Below are 18,766 nucleotides of genomic sequence, written 5' to 3'. Positions count from 1 at the left end.
GAAATCGCGAAGCTGTCCAGATCCAAGGCATCAAAATTTGTTGCTGTGCCGATGATCATTATTCACTAACCAAACTCAATAGTGTTACTAAGAACTGCGTAGCCATAAGTCATAAAATAAATTTGAAGTTTATTATTATTATTATTTCAGCTTCAACAAAATTGGAAAATAGATGAGATGAGGCTACTGCAGTTTGCTTTTCTACTTGCTTTGGCATCAGGATTCGCTGCTATCCTCATTTACATCACTGGTGTCTCCAATTTATGTAATGTATCTCTCTCTCTCTCTCTCTCTGTAAACAACTTCATGTGATTTTTATTTGTATTATTATTATTATTTTTTAATTTGATTTGCTTTTGTAGATTATAATCGGATTTCAGATGAAGATTATGAGGCCTTAGAGTCTCTTCAGAATGCTTTCCGCAAGTGTGTGGTTAGTGGGGTTCTTTTTTTATTTTTATTTTTTCCCATGCTATTAAGATTTGATTTGTAGTTTAATGATCAAGATATTCATATTTTATGCAATGAATTTGGTTTGGTACAGAGTGCAAATGGATTAGGTTTAGAAGCTGTCAGTGGTGAAGATTACTGCCAAGTGAAGATTAACTTTCCCAAAGATACTGTGCCTAAATGGGTAGGTGTTAATTTTTTATTTTATAAGTTATTTTTTTGAAGCTCACGTTCTTTTTGACTTTTGGAAATGTGTGGTTTGTGTGAGGTGGGGATATGATTTTCAAGAAGCTCCGCAATTATTATTTACTTCCATCTATACACAAAATTTTTCGTGGTTATGTGCAAAAGTATGTTGTGACTTGGTTCCGTTTGAAATTTAAACAGAGAGATCCTAATACTGGAGAGCTTGAAAGTTTATCGTTTGACTTTAATCTCTGCGAGGCTGTAGCTGCATGGGAACGGGTGAGTTTGCTACTTAGTGTTGCACCCTTTTGATGTACTTGTTTTGGTTGTGTTTCATTCTCTGCAATTGATTTGTCATTCAGTAATTTGATTGGCCAGGTGAGGAACAGTACTACAATTCTCACTAAGGAATACATTGATGCTTTACCAAATGGCTGGGAGGAATATGCGTGGCGTAGGATTAATAAAGGAGTACTTCTGTAAGTAGTCTTCTGTGACATCTATCTGGATAAAGTATTATTTATATACCGTCCAATGTATTGATGAATAACATCTGAAAATGAGAAGACTATGAATTAAAATTTATTTTTGATAAGAACTATGAATTGATAGTTGCTATTCATATATATAACGCACGTAAAATTTTATTTTCTTCATTAAATTATTTGGAAGGCTTGAAAAAGTGTGTATGTATATGTATGTATGTGTACACACACACACACACACACACACACACACACATGCACATATACATGTTTTCTTTCTGGTAGAAAGTTCTTCAAAAGTTGCCCCCAGGGGCGTGGCCAAATGGTTTTCAAGCAGTTTTATTTGGCTGCCCACATGGGTTTGACTCTTGGGGGAGGTAAGGGGCTAAAATATGAATTTGGGCTTTGCCCACCCGCTTACCTTTTATAATAAAGGAAAAAAAGAAAAAGTTCTTCAAAAGTTAAAGCTTCTCTCTCGATTCTTTGTTATGTGTTACTTGATGAGCTGGGATTTATAAGCTAGTTACATGTAGTTTGATGCGGTTCACATTTTTTTGCAGCAACCGCTGTCAGAATAAAACTTTATGTATGGAGAAGCTTTCCCTAGTACTTCCTGAAACACCACCATATTCTCCCCGACAGTTTGGTAGGTGTGCTGTTATTGGTAATTCTGGAGATCTCCTAAAAACGAGGTTTGGAAAGGAGATAGATGGTTATGATGTTGTTATTAGAGAGAATGGGGCACCAATTCAGGTTAATATGTTCTTATATTCGACCAGCAATTTTGCTGCTTTTGCCTCACTGAGAATATATCTTTTAGTTACATTTTTCTTGCTGTTTTATTGCAGAACTATACTGACTATGTGGGCAAGAAAAGTACATTTCGTCTTCTTAACAGGGGATCTGCCAAAGCTCTTGATAAAGTTGTAGAGTTAGATGGTATGAACATTGTCCACTTGTTATTATACGTATTGCATATTACGAGCTGTGCACTAAATATCTCATATACTGTAGAAACAAGGAAGGAGGTCCTGATAGTTAAAACCACTATTCATGACATCATGAGCAAGATGATTCAGGTATGCACATTGTTCTCAAAGTATTTCTTTGTATCGGATAGATTTTTCTAACAAACTTGTTCTTCTTTTGCCAACTGATGTGTTTAAGTATGCAACCAACATTCTTTTTCATTTTCTTTTATTTTTATTTTTATTTTTGGATGCCTTTTTTTGACATCTTGTATATGTATATCCTGAGTTAAATATTTGTTATAAGGTGCAATCATCTTTTATCTCTTTTAGTAGACACTCAATCAGATTTGTTAGAAATTTTTGTTGATATGAGACCATATTGCAGTCCTTCCGACTTTTATTTTTGTATTTGCCTTTCCAATTGGGACTTGTTCATAATGATTCTGTGTTTATAATGTTTTTAATGTTGGCTCTCGTGCTTTTATTGCTCTTATTGGTCGGAAATGAGACCATATATCTCTTTCTTCCTTTTTCCTAAACGCTGTAGAGATTATGTTTTCTCCACAACAGCTCATGATGAAGACCTTGAATTGTGTCTGTAGACCTTGTATTGTGCCTTAATTTACATTCTATTCTTATGAAAATTCTTTATTTTGACTCCCGAATGACATTGTATCTTTTTAAAATTGTGTCATTCAATTATGAAATATTTTTTTGACAAATGCTTTCGGTTGTAATTTATGAACCAGCCTTTCATATCTTTATGATTTTGCCTCCAAATTTTTGATGAACTATAGGCTTCAGAAAGGTGAATGTTGCTGTTAGGCTCTGTTCAAGTGCAGAATACATAGTCACAAAATTGTCATCTTTTGTCTCATACATTTTAAGTTGATTTCTGCCCATTGGATTGATTGAGTTCGGATTGTGGGAATCCTAGAATCTATGTGGCTACACAAGTGCACTCAATTCAGGATTCTTTCAGTATAATTTTGGAATCAATCAAAGAGATATCTGAGATGCTGTTTTGATTTAGACTTGGATAGCTATTGCTATTGAGGAGAACTTGTATTTCAGAAGCTGAAAGGGAGTAGGCTTTTTCTTCACTGAAATGAATCTACATTAAATTGTGGCCATCAAACCACACTGTTACCATTTCTTAATTCTGTTTTTTCCCCTTCATTTTGGCCCTTTCTCTTGTTTATTTTTCTTGTTTTGAATAGCAATAGGTTTCATATTCATATTTGAGCACTGGGATTCTCTTGAGAGTCCAAAATCACAGTAGCCAAACTTTGTTTTCTCATTGGTTATCAGGTTAACCCATCGCCAAAAGTTTGGATTTCTTTTGTTTGTTTAAGTAGAGACTAAAAGGAGATGTCAGAATCTCTGTGTAACGGGTTATCATACAATCATAGCAAGATATTGTCGTGTTGCTTGTGGCCAAAATTATCCAACTGGAAGTTTTCAGAAACATTTCTTGCTTTCCTCTGTGGTTATTTTCTTAGCATTTCTTTTTCAATATGGCTCCTCTTATGCAGGAAATCCCAATAAAAAATCCTGTATATCTCATGCTAGGGGCAGCCTTTGGTTCAGCGGCAAAGGGAACTGGACTCAAGGCTCTAGAATTTGCTCTTTCTATATGTGATTCGGTAGATATGTATGGTTTCACGGTGGATCCAGGTTATAAAGAATGGTATATTTTTCTTTTGACAATTAGTATTCCTCAATTTTTCATTTCTACCAATTTTTTTATGTTTAGCTGACTGAGTCATTTTATAATATTTTTTTCAGGACCAGATATTTTTCTGAATCTCGAAAGGGTCATACTCCTCTGCATGGAAGGGCTTACTACCAGATGATGGAATGTTTAGGTGTAAGTCTAGAAGTGCTCTCTCCTTCTGAATTGCAAAGCAGCCTTATCTTAGGTTGGGAGATCAACTCAGCATCGTTGTAAACAATTGAGAGTATCCTAGGGTTCTAAAATGCATTCTTTGACTCTTTAATCTATTACAGAGTTTTGCATTTGATGGTAAACATCAGAATTAGATAAATCATGTAGTTATAAATCTTTGGTTCTAATTATCCCTTTGTGATTCAAGTGGAATTCTTTCATAATTTACTACGAGTCTGATAATTAACATAGGTCAACAACCTTTGCTGTTTATCTTTTGCAGCTGGTCAAAATCCATTCCCCAATGCGAGCTAACCCAAACCGCGTTGTGAAATGGGTACCGAGTCGTGATAAAATTAGAGCCGCTAGAGCTGCATCAGAGAAACTGTTGGGGTAAGTATCCCTTCTTTTCTGCAATTTTTTATTCTGAACTATCTTCTTGGACATGTATATGATGCTTTTACTATTCTTTTTTAATGCTCTTTAGGATGGTTGGAGCAGGGTCTTCGAACCCACTTGATACATGTTCATTGATAAAGAAGCGAGTGAAGCCTGCATTGATTTCAAGCCTCAGAAAGGCTGCCATTGACCATAAAAAATTTGTGGAAGATACGACCATGTACCCTTTGGATCACAACCCTGGACACGGTCAGCTTTGCATGGTGTCATCTTAATCGAATTGAGGCAGCTAGACTTTATCTTTTTTCTGAAAGGCCAGGTGGATAAATCTGTGAAATTTTTAGATCCTCACATCATTGTACACTAGTTAGTGGTGAAAAAGAAGAGGCAGCTTACGGGTATTGCTGATACAATTGTAAGTATTTCGTGCTCTCTTGCACATTTGCAGACTCGGTTTTCTACTGGAAAATTCAAAATCCAGATTTGGGAATAACTTGTTGACATCACTCATTTCTTCATTTTTCTTAGCAAGTGCCAGCAGTGCCTATAATACATGATTTTTTTTTCTTTTTTTGGGGAAATGGATCATGGAATTTAGGTGTTATAGTTTATGATGTGTTTGTGACTGACCAAACTAGACTTTCTAGCTGGCAGTTTCCTAAGTGATACAGAGAGTCCAAATTATGTAAACTTTTGTACCAAACTTTAAACACAGGAAGATTCATTATTTGTTTGTTTGCATTTTTTATAATCCTACGCCAGGACAGCTTCGTGAAAGTGAGTGTTATAGTGATCACCTTATCTCTGCATTACTTTTGCAATCACATGTCTTGAGTGCAAAACATCAGCCGACATGCGGACAGGAGACTCTGCATTTCAGTGTTTTATGGAATCACTTTCCCTTAAGGAACGAATATAAAGAGCTTGATAATTTGATTAGCGAGGTAATAATTGAATTCTTTATCAAATATTTTGAAAGCTACTATTATTAGTTTTATGGGTGTGTAAAACTTAAATTAATTTTTTAGTCTTCTTGTTTCAGGATTCGAATTGCGGTAGCTAGTCAAATAAAATTACTTAAAAATTATTCAATTAAATCGTTGGAGATTGTTTTAAATTGATACAACGTGCATGGATATTACAATTTGAGATATATTATTTTAAGATCCCATTCATCCGAGGATTTTAAGGATTGAGTTTATGTTAAGTACACTTATAGTGGTGTTAATTTATTTGATTTAGAATTTCTGAAAAATTGGTTAATAGAAGGTATAGATACCTGTATTTATAATGTGTTAAGAGGTGGTTTGAGCATAATTAAGGAGTCTTCTTCTACTATATTTTTTTGGGGGAAAAAATTAAAAAAAAAAAGTGTCATTAATGTTATAAGCACTTTGAATGGGTGTGGTCCTTATGGATTAACATGGACCAGCAAATAATGAAAAAAAAAAAAAGTAAGTTCCTGAATTTAATGTGTCAACACAGAATAAAAACTAGAACATTAAAATAAGTAAATGTTGTGATAATAAATGAATCATGATTCACGAGTGGCTCAATAATTTTGGGATCGCAGCAAGTATGTCACACTCGCTTATCAGCGCGTGGAACGCTTCAAAAAGTTCCGATATGTGAACACGCGTCCAATGCCTAAACAACAGAGAACATAGAATGAAATAACTCACGACACAACGCTACACTCTTCCACTCACACTCTCACTCAAAAAAAGAAAAAAGAAAAATAAAAACTTGCTCGTCTTTTTTCTCTTTCAGAACCAGCAGTTCTTGAAGCTTTTTTATTTATTTATTTTCTCATCCTTTTTTCTTATTTTTAATTATATTTTGTTTTATCTCTATAAACATATATAATCACAAACCCTAGTTTCTATTATTATTATTATTTAGAAAATTGAAGTTCGATTTTAGAGAGAGACGAAAGCTTTTGGTTATTTGTCTCATTATAAAATGGGTGAGCCACCGGAGGGTCAATTAAACGGCGCCGTATTGGGGGGCGGCGGCGGAGGAGGAGGAGGAGGAGGACTGATGCTTGTAGCTGCTTCTGAAACCGTTGGATCAAAGCGTCAGCGAAGGCCAAGCGTTAGATTAGGTGACATTGGCGGCGACCACCACCACCAGCAGCCATACGAATCGCACGTGCGGAGAATCACCAGCACCACCACCTCTAACGCCGCGGCCAAGCAATTCAGGAGCCACCACTACGTGGCGAATGTTTTCGATCACAAAAAGGACGCTAGTAAGTCGTCAAAGGTTCGAGCTTTAACTAATCTGAACTCTAATTCTGGAGAATTGAACGAAACCCTAGATGAGAATCTCGATAGTATCGCGATTGGGAGCTGGAAAGTGAAGGATTCGAAGAAGAGGGGATCTACTAAAAGGGCCAGGACTAATTGGGTATCCAAAAATAACGAAACCGGTGGAGAGAACAATAACAAAAACGACGACGTTAACAACAGCAACAATTTTGAAGTTGCAGACTATGAAGAAGATTTGGAAGATGGGTATCGCGAATTTAATATGGAAAATTCGGAGAGTCCTTTGAAAGAGCAGAGCCCGCTTCATTCTCTTGACAATTTAGCTGTTGATGGCCATGGAAGGGAGGAATTTTATTGCAATAGAAGGGGACCCATTAGAGGAAGTAGGGACCACAATGATGGAATGGAGTTATCTGGGCCGTCGGATAATGATGCAAGGGAGTGGAATAGGGGAGGTAGTGAAGATGGGGTAAGAATTTGGTTGAATAGTTTGGGGTTAGGGAGATATGCGCCAGTTTTTGAAGTACATGAGGTGGATGATGAGGTGTTGCCAATGTTGACATTAGAGGATTTGAAGGATATGGGGATAAATGCAGTGGGGTCGAGGAGGAAGATGTACTGCGCGATACAGAAACTTGGGAAAGGTTTTTCTTGAGGTTTTTGGTCTGTGGGGTTGTGGTATTTGAGGAGATTTCGAGTTCACTGCCATGGCAACCTAAGGTGCAATGCAATGACTGAAATATTTTGAGCCTTTTAGTATTTGTTTTCTTCTCTGTTTTGTATTTTTTTTTCTCTTTATGTGGCCCCAGTGTTAGATATTGAAATAGTAGATTTTCTTGTTAGCGATTATATTTTTGCGCTTATATGTGTTTTAATTAAGTGCAATTTCCTGGTAAATAGTAGTTTCTTTTTTATGATTTTGCTGGAGTAGTTTTGCTTATCAGTTTTGATAAGTGTGGTCAACATTGAGGGAAAATCTAGATTGACTTGGATTTTGAGGATCATGCTTAATAAAGAATGCTAATTTCAGATACGTTTCTTTTAGTTTTCTCATACTTCTAAGAGTGAAATGGGAGTTGTTAGAATGATAAATTGTTCAATCTAGAAGTTTTTTTTCCTCCCTCTTCCTAACACGAGTATATTCTTCATTGAATTGGAGCTATTGAATGTTCCTCAATTGGCATCCCTGTGCTCTAATAATGATAATTGTGAATCAAAGTAGTCATATATAGAAGATTTAGTTTGTTATGACTTAAGACAGCCATCTATATTAAATAGTTAATATTGTGAGCTATTCTGCTTTGCCAATGATTTAAAAAATTTCTGATTCTGCTTTGAGGCCTCCAACCTTACCTGATCTAATTCAGTTCTGTACATTCTATGTCAACCTGACCAGTGTGTACATGGAAATGGTGGGTGATAATTACATGTCTTTTCACTACTGACTTTTGTTTCATGAGCTGCATGCTCTGTGGGTCCTGTTGATCTGTATTTACTCAATCAAAGTGCTTTCTTTTAGTACAGCAAGCTTTGCTTGGAGAAACATGTTTGATTGAGCAAATAGTTGTGCAGTAATTTTCAGTGTTGAGTAATAATAACAAACCATAGATGTTGCTGGTGTTTTTCTAAAGTGCTCTACAATTGAACTTTTGTTTGCATTGGGGGACATCGTTATATGGATGATGATTATATTTGTGTTTTTTCGATGACTGACTTCCATTTCATGAGTTTCATTTTATGTCAGTTGGGCTGATCTTTACTCGCTCATAATCAATTTTTAAGTGCTTGGCATTTGTATGCTCTAAACGAATTAGACTGTGTATGCTCATTTTTCATTATAATGGGAAAATCAAATTCTAAGTGTTTGGCTTTTGGTTTTTTTTTTGTTTTGGGGGGGGGGATTCTGGTTTTCACCGGCATTTTGGCGGATTTGGTGTGCCTCTTTCTTTTTCTAATTTTTTGTGGGCACATGGAGCGGATGCCATCTCACTCAACTGGGATTTAACTCGTTTGGTGGTTGATGCTTTCTAATAATTCTAGGGAAGTTCTGGTAAAACCAATACTAGTGTTTTGTGTTAAGCTGAACATTAGTACTTCTGGTCAACTTGGTGAAACAAAGAAAGATTGTTAGGATATTGAGGTCATCAGGTGGAAGACAACTTAAACATTCGAATTTCAAATGCTACTGGGTTCTTAGTTTATTTTTGCTTACTTCAGTTTTATGAAGAAAAGGTAATTGTATTGAAGGGATAGTCCATTTTTTTACAAGGAGTTATTTTAAAAGTTCTTGAGTCAGTTGTTAAGCCTAAGGATTATAGTTTGCTTATTCAAAGGAGGGAGTCAGTATATGAGGAATTCCTGTTGCCATGTCTCATGTTTTGTTGAGGGTGTATGATATGTATCCTTGTGGAGAATTTTATACAAGACATGGTAACAGGTTTCGGTGTCCTAATGTATGTGCCTTATTGCTGAGTCAAGACCGGATGCTGATACATTTGCATTGTTGATTCTCAGGCCTTCCAACTACAGTTGTAGGACGCCCTTGATAGGGAACAGAGAAGTTGTTATGCATGAGTTTAATGTTATACATGAAGTCCTTTTGTATTGTTTTGAGAGGATGAATTCTTTATTCCTTGCCTCGACTTTACTGATGCATGAATTCAATCATAATCCATATTTTTGCTTGAAGGTGTTTGTGTAGCATGTGAATTATCTTAAAACTTTTTTGAGTTCATAGATGCATATGTTTGAATGTGTATTAGATCGTGCTCAGGATTTTGTGCTGACATTTTCCTTTTCGGGTTCATATTTCATTTCTATGAATAGATTTGCTATGGATATTCCTCGGAATAAATAAATTAATGCAAATATCATTTCTATATATTTTAAGAGAAGAACATCACATTTGTAAGTGGTGGTTGATAGCAGAACATTGAAATTATTAAGCTATGCACGTCTGTCTGACAATATTATCTCATTTCCTGATCAGAAGTTTGGTGAATTGTTTATGCATATCTAGATTTCATGATCTTCTAGTTTGTTTTTAGAATAGGTATACAATGATCTACCCGGGTATTAAGGATTGATGAGAGAAGGTTACAAGTATTTTGCTCGAATATGTTCTATAAATTGTTAGTGGATGCCTGTTCTAAGCAAATTTGCACTCTCAGATATTCATCAACTGCGATTGCCTGGCCTTGCTTATGAAATTCTTTATGGACGTGAAATAGAAATAGAACAAATGGGTATCGACAATGTAATTTTAATAGCTTGATCATCATTAGCATTCAACAAATTGCCTTCTTATGGTTTGATTTAATGGTATACATACAACAAAGAAGAAACAAATAGTCAAGTAGTACACACACGACTCATCACATCACATATATTTGATTAATATATATATATATTTTCACTAAAACATAGTGTCAATTTCTCTAACAATTGATTCATTATTGTAAACGTAAACATACAACATAAGAGAAATAATTAATTAATGTAATCATTTGCATCCTTCCGAAGGTTGGTATAGTCAGCGTGAGCATTCTTAGTCTTCTTGGTCAGGCACCCTTCACTTATAAGTCCTGAGCAATCGATGCTGCTAGGTGATGCTGCCGGATTCGGAGAAAGTAAAGCATTTGTATTAGATTCTTGGTTGGTAGTGGTAGTTGAAATAAGCATGCTTTTAGTGTTTGCCACTACAAGTAAAATCAAGATGATGAAACTAGGGCTCTTCCTACATTTTTCAATTTCTTAAAGAACTGCAAAAAAATTTAACTAGAATTAAAATTGGATGTGCAAGAATTAGGATGACTTGTGGCTCTATATGTACAATTGGTACTCAGAAATGAGTTGTGATGACTTTGATTGAATTGAAAATTTGAGCATTAAATTAATCATGATGCATTTATTTGTGTTAACTAATAGTTTTTAAAGGACAGGTTGAAGAGACACAAAATTAAACATATTCTTTTGACCACTAGATTATAATTCATTTAAGGATTGCGATTAAAGTTAACACGAGATATTTTAATTCTAAAAACTAATTAATTAGCGTGGGTCTTATTACGGTAATAAATTATTTAGGACATTTTTCTCTTTATTATTTTACGTTTTTCTTTTTCGTTTCTCTCTCTTTCTCGCTTGTTGCTTAAGAGAAAATATAAGACTTCTAGTTCATGAAGATGCAATTTCCACTTTTATTTATGCTTGCAAGATCCAGAAAGCACATTGTGCAGATTAATTGAATTAATTTTATTCAAAATATAGATTATGGGATGAATAATTGGAGGAGGAACAAAACCATGAGAGGAGGAGGAGTAAAACCACATCTCCCACTAAGTTTTCAGTCTTATCGAAGAGAAGGATGATTTAGGGCATCTCCAATGTAGTACTAAATCTAACACTAAATCACCTTTTACACCATTTTTTGTGTAAAATACTTTTCCAATGTAACACCAAAATCAACACTAAAATCGTGTAATGAATAGTATTGCACCAAATATGGTGCAGTACTATTCCTTACACCATATTTGGTGCTAGGAAAAAAAATCTCAAATATCCTTATTATTTTATCTTATTTACATATATGTCTTATTTTATATAATATTTTAAGTTATTATTATTATTGTTATTTTTTTAATTTCATTTTTTAATTTTTGAATATTATACTAATATTTTAAATAAAAAATATTCAACACAAAAATTAATAATAAAAATAAAGTGCCAATAACATTAATTACTAGATTACATATTACAAAATTAAAAATACAAAATTAAATTAACACAAATTAAAAAAGCTACTACTACTAGCATAAATTAGAACAATTATTGAGTAATGTGGGAGATCATTATTAGATCCTCCAATATCATTAAAATATTGGCCAATATTATTGGAAGTATTTTGATATGCTTGGCCTTGCTGAGATCTTCTCTGCAAAATCTTAATTTGTTCATTTTGAAAATATTGACGTAAGCTCGGATCACTGATCGAATTTAAATTTTTAAGTAAAATTTTGTTTTCTTCACGATATGTGACCATCTCCAATATGATGATATTAAATATTAATTTGCTTGCATTATTATGCACAATATAATAATCGAAGATGAACGTGATGTTAATGCAACAATTAATGATTGGATGCAAGTCCCAATACCAACCGTTGATATGAGCGTAGATGAGAATACTAGATTTCAAGAATTTCTTACTCGACACAAACAAATTAAGGATAAAGAGGCTCACATTGCACTCCGAAATGCACTAATTGATCATTTATGTGATGAATTTAATAATTCGAATAACTAGAGTATTATTGTTATTATATTGTATTTTTCTATATTATTGTTGTTATTTATTGTTATTGTATTTTTCTATATTAATGTAATGTTTAATTTTCATAATGTACTAATTTAGTTAATTAAATGCAAATTTAATAATTTTCTATATTTTTTTTGTTAATCGATATAAAATTACTTATTACTTAATTATCTATATTAATAGTAATATTTATTGTATTAATTGAATTAATTCTTGAGAATTAAAAGAATAAAAAGAAGAATATTCTTTTTGGTTTAAAATTTGACGTAAATGGGTTTAAGATGAAATAGTAATTTGGTGTGAAAAAGGTACATTTTTGGTGTTGGTGTTAGAGCAAAATAGTGTTATGCATTGGAGATGGCCTTAGGATCCAAATTCCAAACTCACAAAATTGGATGGGCTGATCCATTTTTAGTATCTCCACCAAGATCGGCTTTTAATCTTACATGCGCTGTTAATTCATTTTGCATGTTGGTTAAACATGAAATTCACATAATATTAATTTCTAGCAAAACCAATTTATTCGTTTATTCATAAATTAGATTTCTTGATGCAAATCATTTAAAATTCATTCTGAGGCAATGTACAGCATGGTTTTAGTTCTTGAAATTTGAGAAAGATTTGTTCAAGATAATAATAATAATAATAATTATAAAAAGAAGTTGGATTCACCGTAAATCAATTAAAAAATGAAGTTTTGAGCACTTATAAACTGTAAATCCATTTGCGATAGAAATTTTTCTATTCTCTTATCGTAAAGAGCTAACAGACAAAAGTAGAGGAACACCTTAACTAAAAAAGAGAAGAATTGGTATACCATTTATTACCATAGGAGACCCACATTAGTTAATTAATTTTTAGAATTAATATATTCCATGTCGCATTTAATCTCAACTCTTAAATGTATTATATTCTAATTGTAAAAGATGTGTGTTTAAAATTATGCTTAATATTATATCTTTTGAATTTGTCCCCAATTTTTAATATCTGGTAGGGTTGTGATGGTAGTTGGAGCATACATTCAATTGATTTTATTTTATTTTTGTTTTACTTTTTGTTTAGTTTAGTTATTCGATTTTATCTCTTTTTATCAATAGTTAAACCAATTTTTTTTTTTTACTATTTAAAGGTATTGCTATGGGTAGTATCCTCCAATTAAATTCGATAGAGTTTTGATTATATTTGTAAGAAACTATAATACATTGGGATACTTAATTAATAAAATGAAAGAAAATTTATGAGAATTTTGCATTACTCATCGGGATCAGGCTACGGTGCAACTGTGGTAATAGTTGCCACAGTTGTATCCAGCCGTTGGATGCACTTAGATTGGTGGGGTCTATTGACATCTAACGACTGGATCCAACTGTAGCACGATACCACATTTGCACCACAGATTTCTCCTACTCATCAACAATGATAAGTTTAACATTTAAAAAAAAAAATTAGAAACAGTGTGTTCATGTGAGCATGCACACTAAATTGACTGGTATTTAGACCTACCCAACAATAGTCTTGCAATTTGATTTCCCTTCCAAATATACGATTCGTTACTGTTTTAATAATCTAGGGATGACGAGTCCTTCGCATACATTAATATTCTTAGTGGCATATCTCTATTTTAGCAAGAGATACATGAGAATCGTCCGCAACAAAACGTTTCGATACTCGACTTCTAGTTAATTTGATTATGCAAGAAATTAGCATAGATGATGAATTATTTTAGGTTAATGCATTATAAACGTCCGATCATTATGCGTGCTTCGACTGGGTTCTAGTCCATCTCTTGGAAAGAAATTAAAAGGACTTAGATAAAAATATGATCATACGCTAAGGTTCAGTTTTTCAGAATAAGTAAATATTTGCTAGTTTTAACTATTAGTTATTAAAATTAGAGAAAGATGATTGTATGTTTAGTGGATGAGGTAAATAAATGTTTAAAGTAAAAGGAATTTTTTTTTATATTAATTACTTTACTTTCATAGGCAATTAAATAATATAAGTTTTGGGTAAAATGTCATCATTCAAAAAGCTATTTTAAAGATGCAGATAGTCCTATCCTAGGGGAAATTTACACTAATAACCATAAAAATTTTGACTTTTTCCTTCTTAACCCCCCAAACAAACTTCTATCAACATTAGCCATAAAAAAATATTTGAGACCAAAATACCCCTCTCTCTCATCTCTCCCCCAACAATCTCTCTTTCTCCCATCTCTCCCAAACCGAAGAACCAAGCTTTGCAAACAATCTCAGTTGGTTTATTCTAGTTATACTCCATCTTTTTTGACTCAACAACCTTCTCCAGTGTCTCCTAGTCCCAATCCTCCATTGTTTCTCCATCACGCTTATCACTGTAAATATCTATCTTTCCACCCTTTCTCTAAATATTCAAATCATGCAAGAACTTGCATTTGAAACCCTTTTGACTTATTGCTCCGGAGTTCTTTCCCCACAAGGTTAAGGTACTTGTTATACAAATTTAATGCAAGCTAGTTTGGCACTTTGGCATTCACAGATGGCCAAATAATATAAGTTGAATTGTATTCTAGGGCATGATTGGACTAATGGAAGAATGTACCATGTCAATGATTAGTAAATGGGAGAGCCTGTTAACAGAAAGCAAAGGAGGAGTTCTGGACTTGTTAATTGATCAAGATTTGAGAAGCCTTTCGGCTTATATCATCTCTAGAGCTTGTTTTGGTAGCTCTTATGCCCAAGGAAAAAGTACTTTTGTAAAGTTGAGGGCCATGCAAGAGGTCATGTCCAAACCCAGTTTACTTTTCGGACTTCCCAACATCAGGTAAACATTTATAGTAGTTTTTCTAACTGACTTTTGCTCTTTTTAAAATGCGAATTTAAAAAGAATTTATAATCTGCTTGTGCAGATGGCTTCCTACAAAAAGTAACAGAGAAATACGGAGGTTGAAGAAAGAGGTGGAGAATTTGATACTCAAAGTGGTCAAAGATCGTCAAGAAGAGAGTCTGAAGGATGGCAAAAATTCCAAGGACTTACTATAGATGATACTTGAAAGTGCTGATGCCGATAATGAATTGCACCAGTATATACGGACAACAACTAGAGGTGCTGAGATTTTGTCCATGGTATCCAGTCAGCTCAAGGATAAGCAGCAGGAGCATGAAAAGTTTCTGCAGTTTCTAGCTTTGTCCAAGCGACATTAAACGGATTTATGGTGTCTAAAATTGCCTGTCGCACCAAGTTTCGTGCGACAGGCGCCTGTCGCTCTAAGTTTTGGTGCGACATGCAATCTGTCGCACCAAGCTTCGTTCGACAGGCAGTCTGTCGTCAGATTCACTCACGACTCTCAGTTCTGAAACTCTCGATCAAGTTCAGAAGGGTAATTTGGGGAGAAAAGCGTGTGTTTGGCTAATGTTGATAGAAAAAAATTGAGAGGATTAATTGTGAAAATAACAAAAATTTTATGATTATTTTTGTAAATTTCCCCTATCCTAGAAGGAAGGAAATCGACATAAAATAAAAATAAGGACACTAAGGAACTAGATGTAATCGTTTGTTAATAATTAGCATTCAACACACTCCTCTTAAATAGATTGATTCACAATGACATATAACATGACATCACACACTCATATTGAATTAATATATTTATCATTTTTATTAAATCATGATTTCGATTTTTTTAGGGATTGAAATCCTCTCCTGATCTGAGCACTCATGATCTTTTACAGATCTTGTGCCACCTGTATTTTAATATTAGTGAATGGTTAAGATTTAACTATTTTTTCTTTTTCATTTATTAACCACTAATCATATTAATAGCATTTGCTCAGATAAAGATTAGATCAGGAAAGGATCCTGATCATTTTTCTAGCAGCTGATAATTATTGCGAAAGTATGTACAAATACAACATAAAAGAAATGATTAATTAGCAAAATCGTTTACATCCTCCTGGAGGGCATGGATAGATACAGTCATTTTGAGCATTCTTAGTCTTCTTGGTCGAGCACTCTTCACTTGTAAGCCCTTAACAATAGACACTGCAAGGTGATGCTGTAGGATTAGGAGAAAGTAAAGCATATGTGTAGATCCATGGCCAGGATTTAGTGGCTGAAATAAACATGCTTTTCAGTGTTTGCCGTACAAGTAAAGTCAAGATGATGAAACTGAGACTCTTTGACATTTTTTAATTTCTTAATAAAATTGTAAATAACTTAACTAGAATTAAAATAGATGTACGAGGCTTTATATATATGATTGAATATTGAGAAAGGAGTTCTAATGGCCTAAATGGGATCGAAGATTATGATGCACTTATTTTGTATTAAGTATTGATTCTTAAAACCTTATTGCGTAATGATGGTAGTTACAACATACATCTAATTAGTTACCGGTTCGGCGATATCGCAAATTCACCCAAATCAACGACAAAACAAATGTTGTATGTAAATTGGTATGCACTACCAGATATTCATCTCCATTTGCATTCCCATTCAGCAAAAAGACCATCTCCATTTCCTTTTTTGCATGAAGCTCCACATCCATTTCCACTAGCTATTGACCAACCCGGCCTTGAATTCCATTACCACGACCAAATCAGAAAATTCCAAGTCCCCATTGACTTCAAAAAGGCTGCCAATTCCTTCAGCTTCATGCCCGTTTCTGCACGCGGGCGTCACCAAATAAAACCTCAAATAAATCACCAGCGAAATCCAGACCACCATTTTCACATGCATTGTCAATACCTGTCACTACCGACCTGTAATTCTTCATTATAAGATTCTTAGCTTCATCTTCGCCAAAAGAGCTGCTGAAAAGCTTTTTCACCACCATTGCATTCACCATTGCCAACAAGAACCTCAGCATCAAAACCACATGGAGTGTAACATGGGGTTGGAATTATAACAACCCTAATAAACAAATCTCTTGCCTTCTCATTTGTACCAAAAACACCCTAAACATATCAGCATTGCAACTCTTAACAACATACTTGATTTACTCAGAGACCTACAACATTTCACATCTCATGACAAATACAAAATTTCTTTATTAACTTTGCCGGCCTAGTTGTATATTGTGCAAGAAATGCAGTAAGAACATAGTTTAGCTCTTATCCAGTCTTTTAAGCTAATTAAACCAAGCAAGAAAATAACATGGATGCACATTATCCTTAGTTCCCTTGAAAACAAGAACATTCAACCTACGAAAATTGAACAAAAGATCGACAACTGAACATTTACTTATTTTTATTTTGCTTTATCCTCTTCGTTCATTTTCTTCTCCCACTTATCCCTCTTGTAGTCCAACAACATTTCAGGCATTTTCTCTACCAATTTGGCTGTGTTTGTTTTTTTTTTCCGCAGCTATTCTATCAACCTTGTCCCTTTCTTCTCGGTTTTCATTTCTTTCATCTCCGGATCATAGGGCCAAATAGCCAATCTTGCCTTGCCGTTGCAGAGTCTGGCTCTACGACAAGCACTGATGCCAGGCGACTTCCATGCCTCTATCTCCCAGTAACCCGCACATCCTTAGTTAGTAATAGTTCATCTTTGTACTTTGCCAACTTCTCCGGCCACTCGTACTCTGAAACAGCCTTCGCCTCAGAACTTGCTGCTTTCCCCACCATTAACCTTCTCCTGACCATGTTTAAGAGCAAGGAAAAGACGCATGTGCTAGTCAGCTTGATACACCATAAACTAAATGTTGGTTATTTGCTTGAATAACTTGTGTCAAGGAACAAACAAAACCAGAAAAATAAAAGAAAACAGAGCGCGTATGACAGAGGAGAGAAAGATTTATTTATTTTTATTTGTATACACCCTTAGTCTTACAATTGAGACATATATATACTAGCTTCAATCCTTTGACAATAAGGAATTAATCTAATCTGACTTAATATTAAACTAGGATTCCGAATATGACTAAGATTAAGTAAACCTGAACATCACGTTAATTAACATTCTCCCTCTTAATGTGATGATCTTCAACTCCCAAAAGCTTTCTTAGTTGATGTAATTTCACTTTTGGCAGAGCCTTTGTGAATATATCAGCAACCTGCTCTTCAGACTTGCAATGCTTGAGAAGAATGTCTCCATTGCCAATTGCTTCTCGTATGAAATAATACTTGATACTTATGTGCCTTGTTCTACTATGATAAACAAGAAGAAAATGATCCTATTAAAAGATTGGAATACAAAGTTTTTCATTATTGACTTATTGAAGAAATGCTCTACAGGGAAATATCCTGATTTGTTGTCACAAAACAATTTTGTACCTTCATTTTGCTTTTCCTAAATATCTTGTAAAATTCTTCGTAGCCAAATAGCTTGAGAAGTTGCCAATGATGCTGAAATATATTCAGCTTCAGCTGTGGATAATGCCACTGTTTGTTGCTTCTTTGATGCCCAAGAAATTATGCCAGAACCAAGTGAAAAAGCATAACCCGAAGTGCTTTTCATATCATCAAGACAACCACCCCAATCACTATCACAAAAACCAATTAACTTTACATCTATATCTCTATTAAATTTTAAGTCATAATTAATTGTGCCTTGTAAGTATCTTAGCATTCTTCTTGCTGCTCCAAGATGAATATGGCTTGGTGCTTGCACAAATCTTGACAGCAAACTTGCAGAAAAAGTGATGTCAGATCTTGTGGCTGTGAGATAAAATAAGTTTCCAATTAAGCTTCTATAACGGGTCTCATCAATCTTCTTCCCTTTATCTTCCTTTGTTAATTTTTCAGTTACTATCAGAGGTGTTGAAACTGAATTGCAGCCATACATCCCAAATTTCTTAAGAATACGTTCAACATATTTAT

General features: G+C 34.2%; 3 protein-coding genes across 7 annotated transcripts; all 3 read left to right on the top strand.

The window, feature by feature from the left end:
- LOC102609027 (sialyltransferase-like protein 2) lies at positions 1-5,347 on the top strand. 5 transcript variants are annotated; one of them, XR_001508756.3, is made up of 13 exons: positions 4-265; positions 363-433; positions 545-634; positions 838-915; positions 1,015-1,115; positions 1,682-1,874; positions 1,970-2,060; positions 2,136-2,200; positions 3,628-3,782; positions 3,881-3,962; positions 4,264-4,373; positions 4,468-4,794; positions 5,142-5,347. XR_001508756.3 is itself a non-coding variant. In XM_006485056.4 (12 exons), exons 1-12 carry the CDS (start codon positions 178-180, stop codon positions 4,652-4,654), a joined length of 1,293 nt encoding a protein of 430 aa, XP_006485119.1. In that variant the 5' UTR covers positions 4-177; the 3' UTR covers positions 4,655-5,106. The 5 variants fall into 5 exon arrangements, 2 of the variants coding, with proteins under 2 accessions (XP_006485119.1, XP_006485118.1); XR_371313.4 differs by lacking the exon at positions 5,142-5,347 and having other exon boundaries at positions 2-265; positions 3,881-4,014; positions 4,468-4,665; XM_006485056.4 differs by lacking the exon at positions 5,142-5,347 and having other exon boundaries at positions 381-433; positions 4,468-5,106.
- A 759-nt stretch (positions 5,348-6,106) lies between these two features.
- Positions 6,107-7,566, top strand: LOC102609782 (hypothetical protein). Its single transcript, XM_006485057.4, has one exon. The coding sequence runs from the start codon at positions 6,342-6,344 to the stop codon at positions 7,302-7,304; it is 963 nt and encodes a 320-aa protein (XP_006485120.1). The 5' UTR covers positions 6,107-6,341; the 3' UTR covers positions 7,305-7,566.
- Positions 7,567-14,398: 6,832 nt separating this feature from the next.
- On the top strand, positions 14,399-15,037 carry LOC107177819 (cytochrome P450 714C2-like). The gene is made up of 3 exons (XM_015532273.3): positions 14,399-14,430; positions 14,518-14,768; positions 14,854-15,037. Exons 2-3 carry the CDS (start codon positions 14,521-14,523, stop codon positions 14,984-14,986), a joined length of 381 nt encoding a protein of 126 aa, XP_015387759.2. The 5' UTR covers positions 14,399-14,430; positions 14,518-14,520; the 3' UTR covers positions 14,987-15,037.
- Positions 15,038-18,766: the final 3,729 nt, after the last annotated feature.

The sequence above is a fragment of the Citrus sinensis genome, chromosome 4 (genome assembly GCF_022201045.2).
Source record: "Citrus sinensis cultivar Valencia sweet orange chromosome 4, DVS_A1.0, whole genome shotgun sequence".
Lineage (NCBI taxonomy): Eukaryota > Viridiplantae > Streptophyta > Magnoliopsida > Sapindales > Rutaceae > Citrus > Citrus sinensis.
The sequence above is the reverse complement of the archived record's forward strand: the minus strand, read 5'-3'. Positions and strand labels throughout refer to the sequence as shown.

Coding starts and splice junctions, on each gene's coding strand:
- LOC102609027 (XM_006485055.4), top strand. CDS start 178: ATGAGGCTACTGCAGTTTGCTTTTCTACTTGCTTTGGCATCAGGATTC. Junction 916..1,014: donor CTGTAGCTGCATGGGAACGG/GTGAGTTTGCTA, acceptor TTGATTGGCCAG/GTGAGGAACAGTACTACAAT. Junction 1,875..1,969: donor AGAATGGGGCACCAATTCAG/GTTAATATGTTC, acceptor GTTTTATTGCAG/AACTATACTGACTATGTGGG.
- LOC107177819 (XM_015532273.3), top strand. CDS start 14,521: ATGATTGGACTAATGGAAGAATGTACCATGTCAATGATTAGTAAATGG. Junction 14,769..14,853: donor TTCGGACTTCCCAACATCAG/GTAAACATTTAT, acceptor CTGCTTGTGCAG/ATGGCTTCCTACAAAAAGTA.
- LOC102609782 (XM_006485057.4), top strand. CDS start 6,342: ATGGGTGAGCCACCGGAGGGTCAATTAAACGGCGCCGTATTGGGGGGC.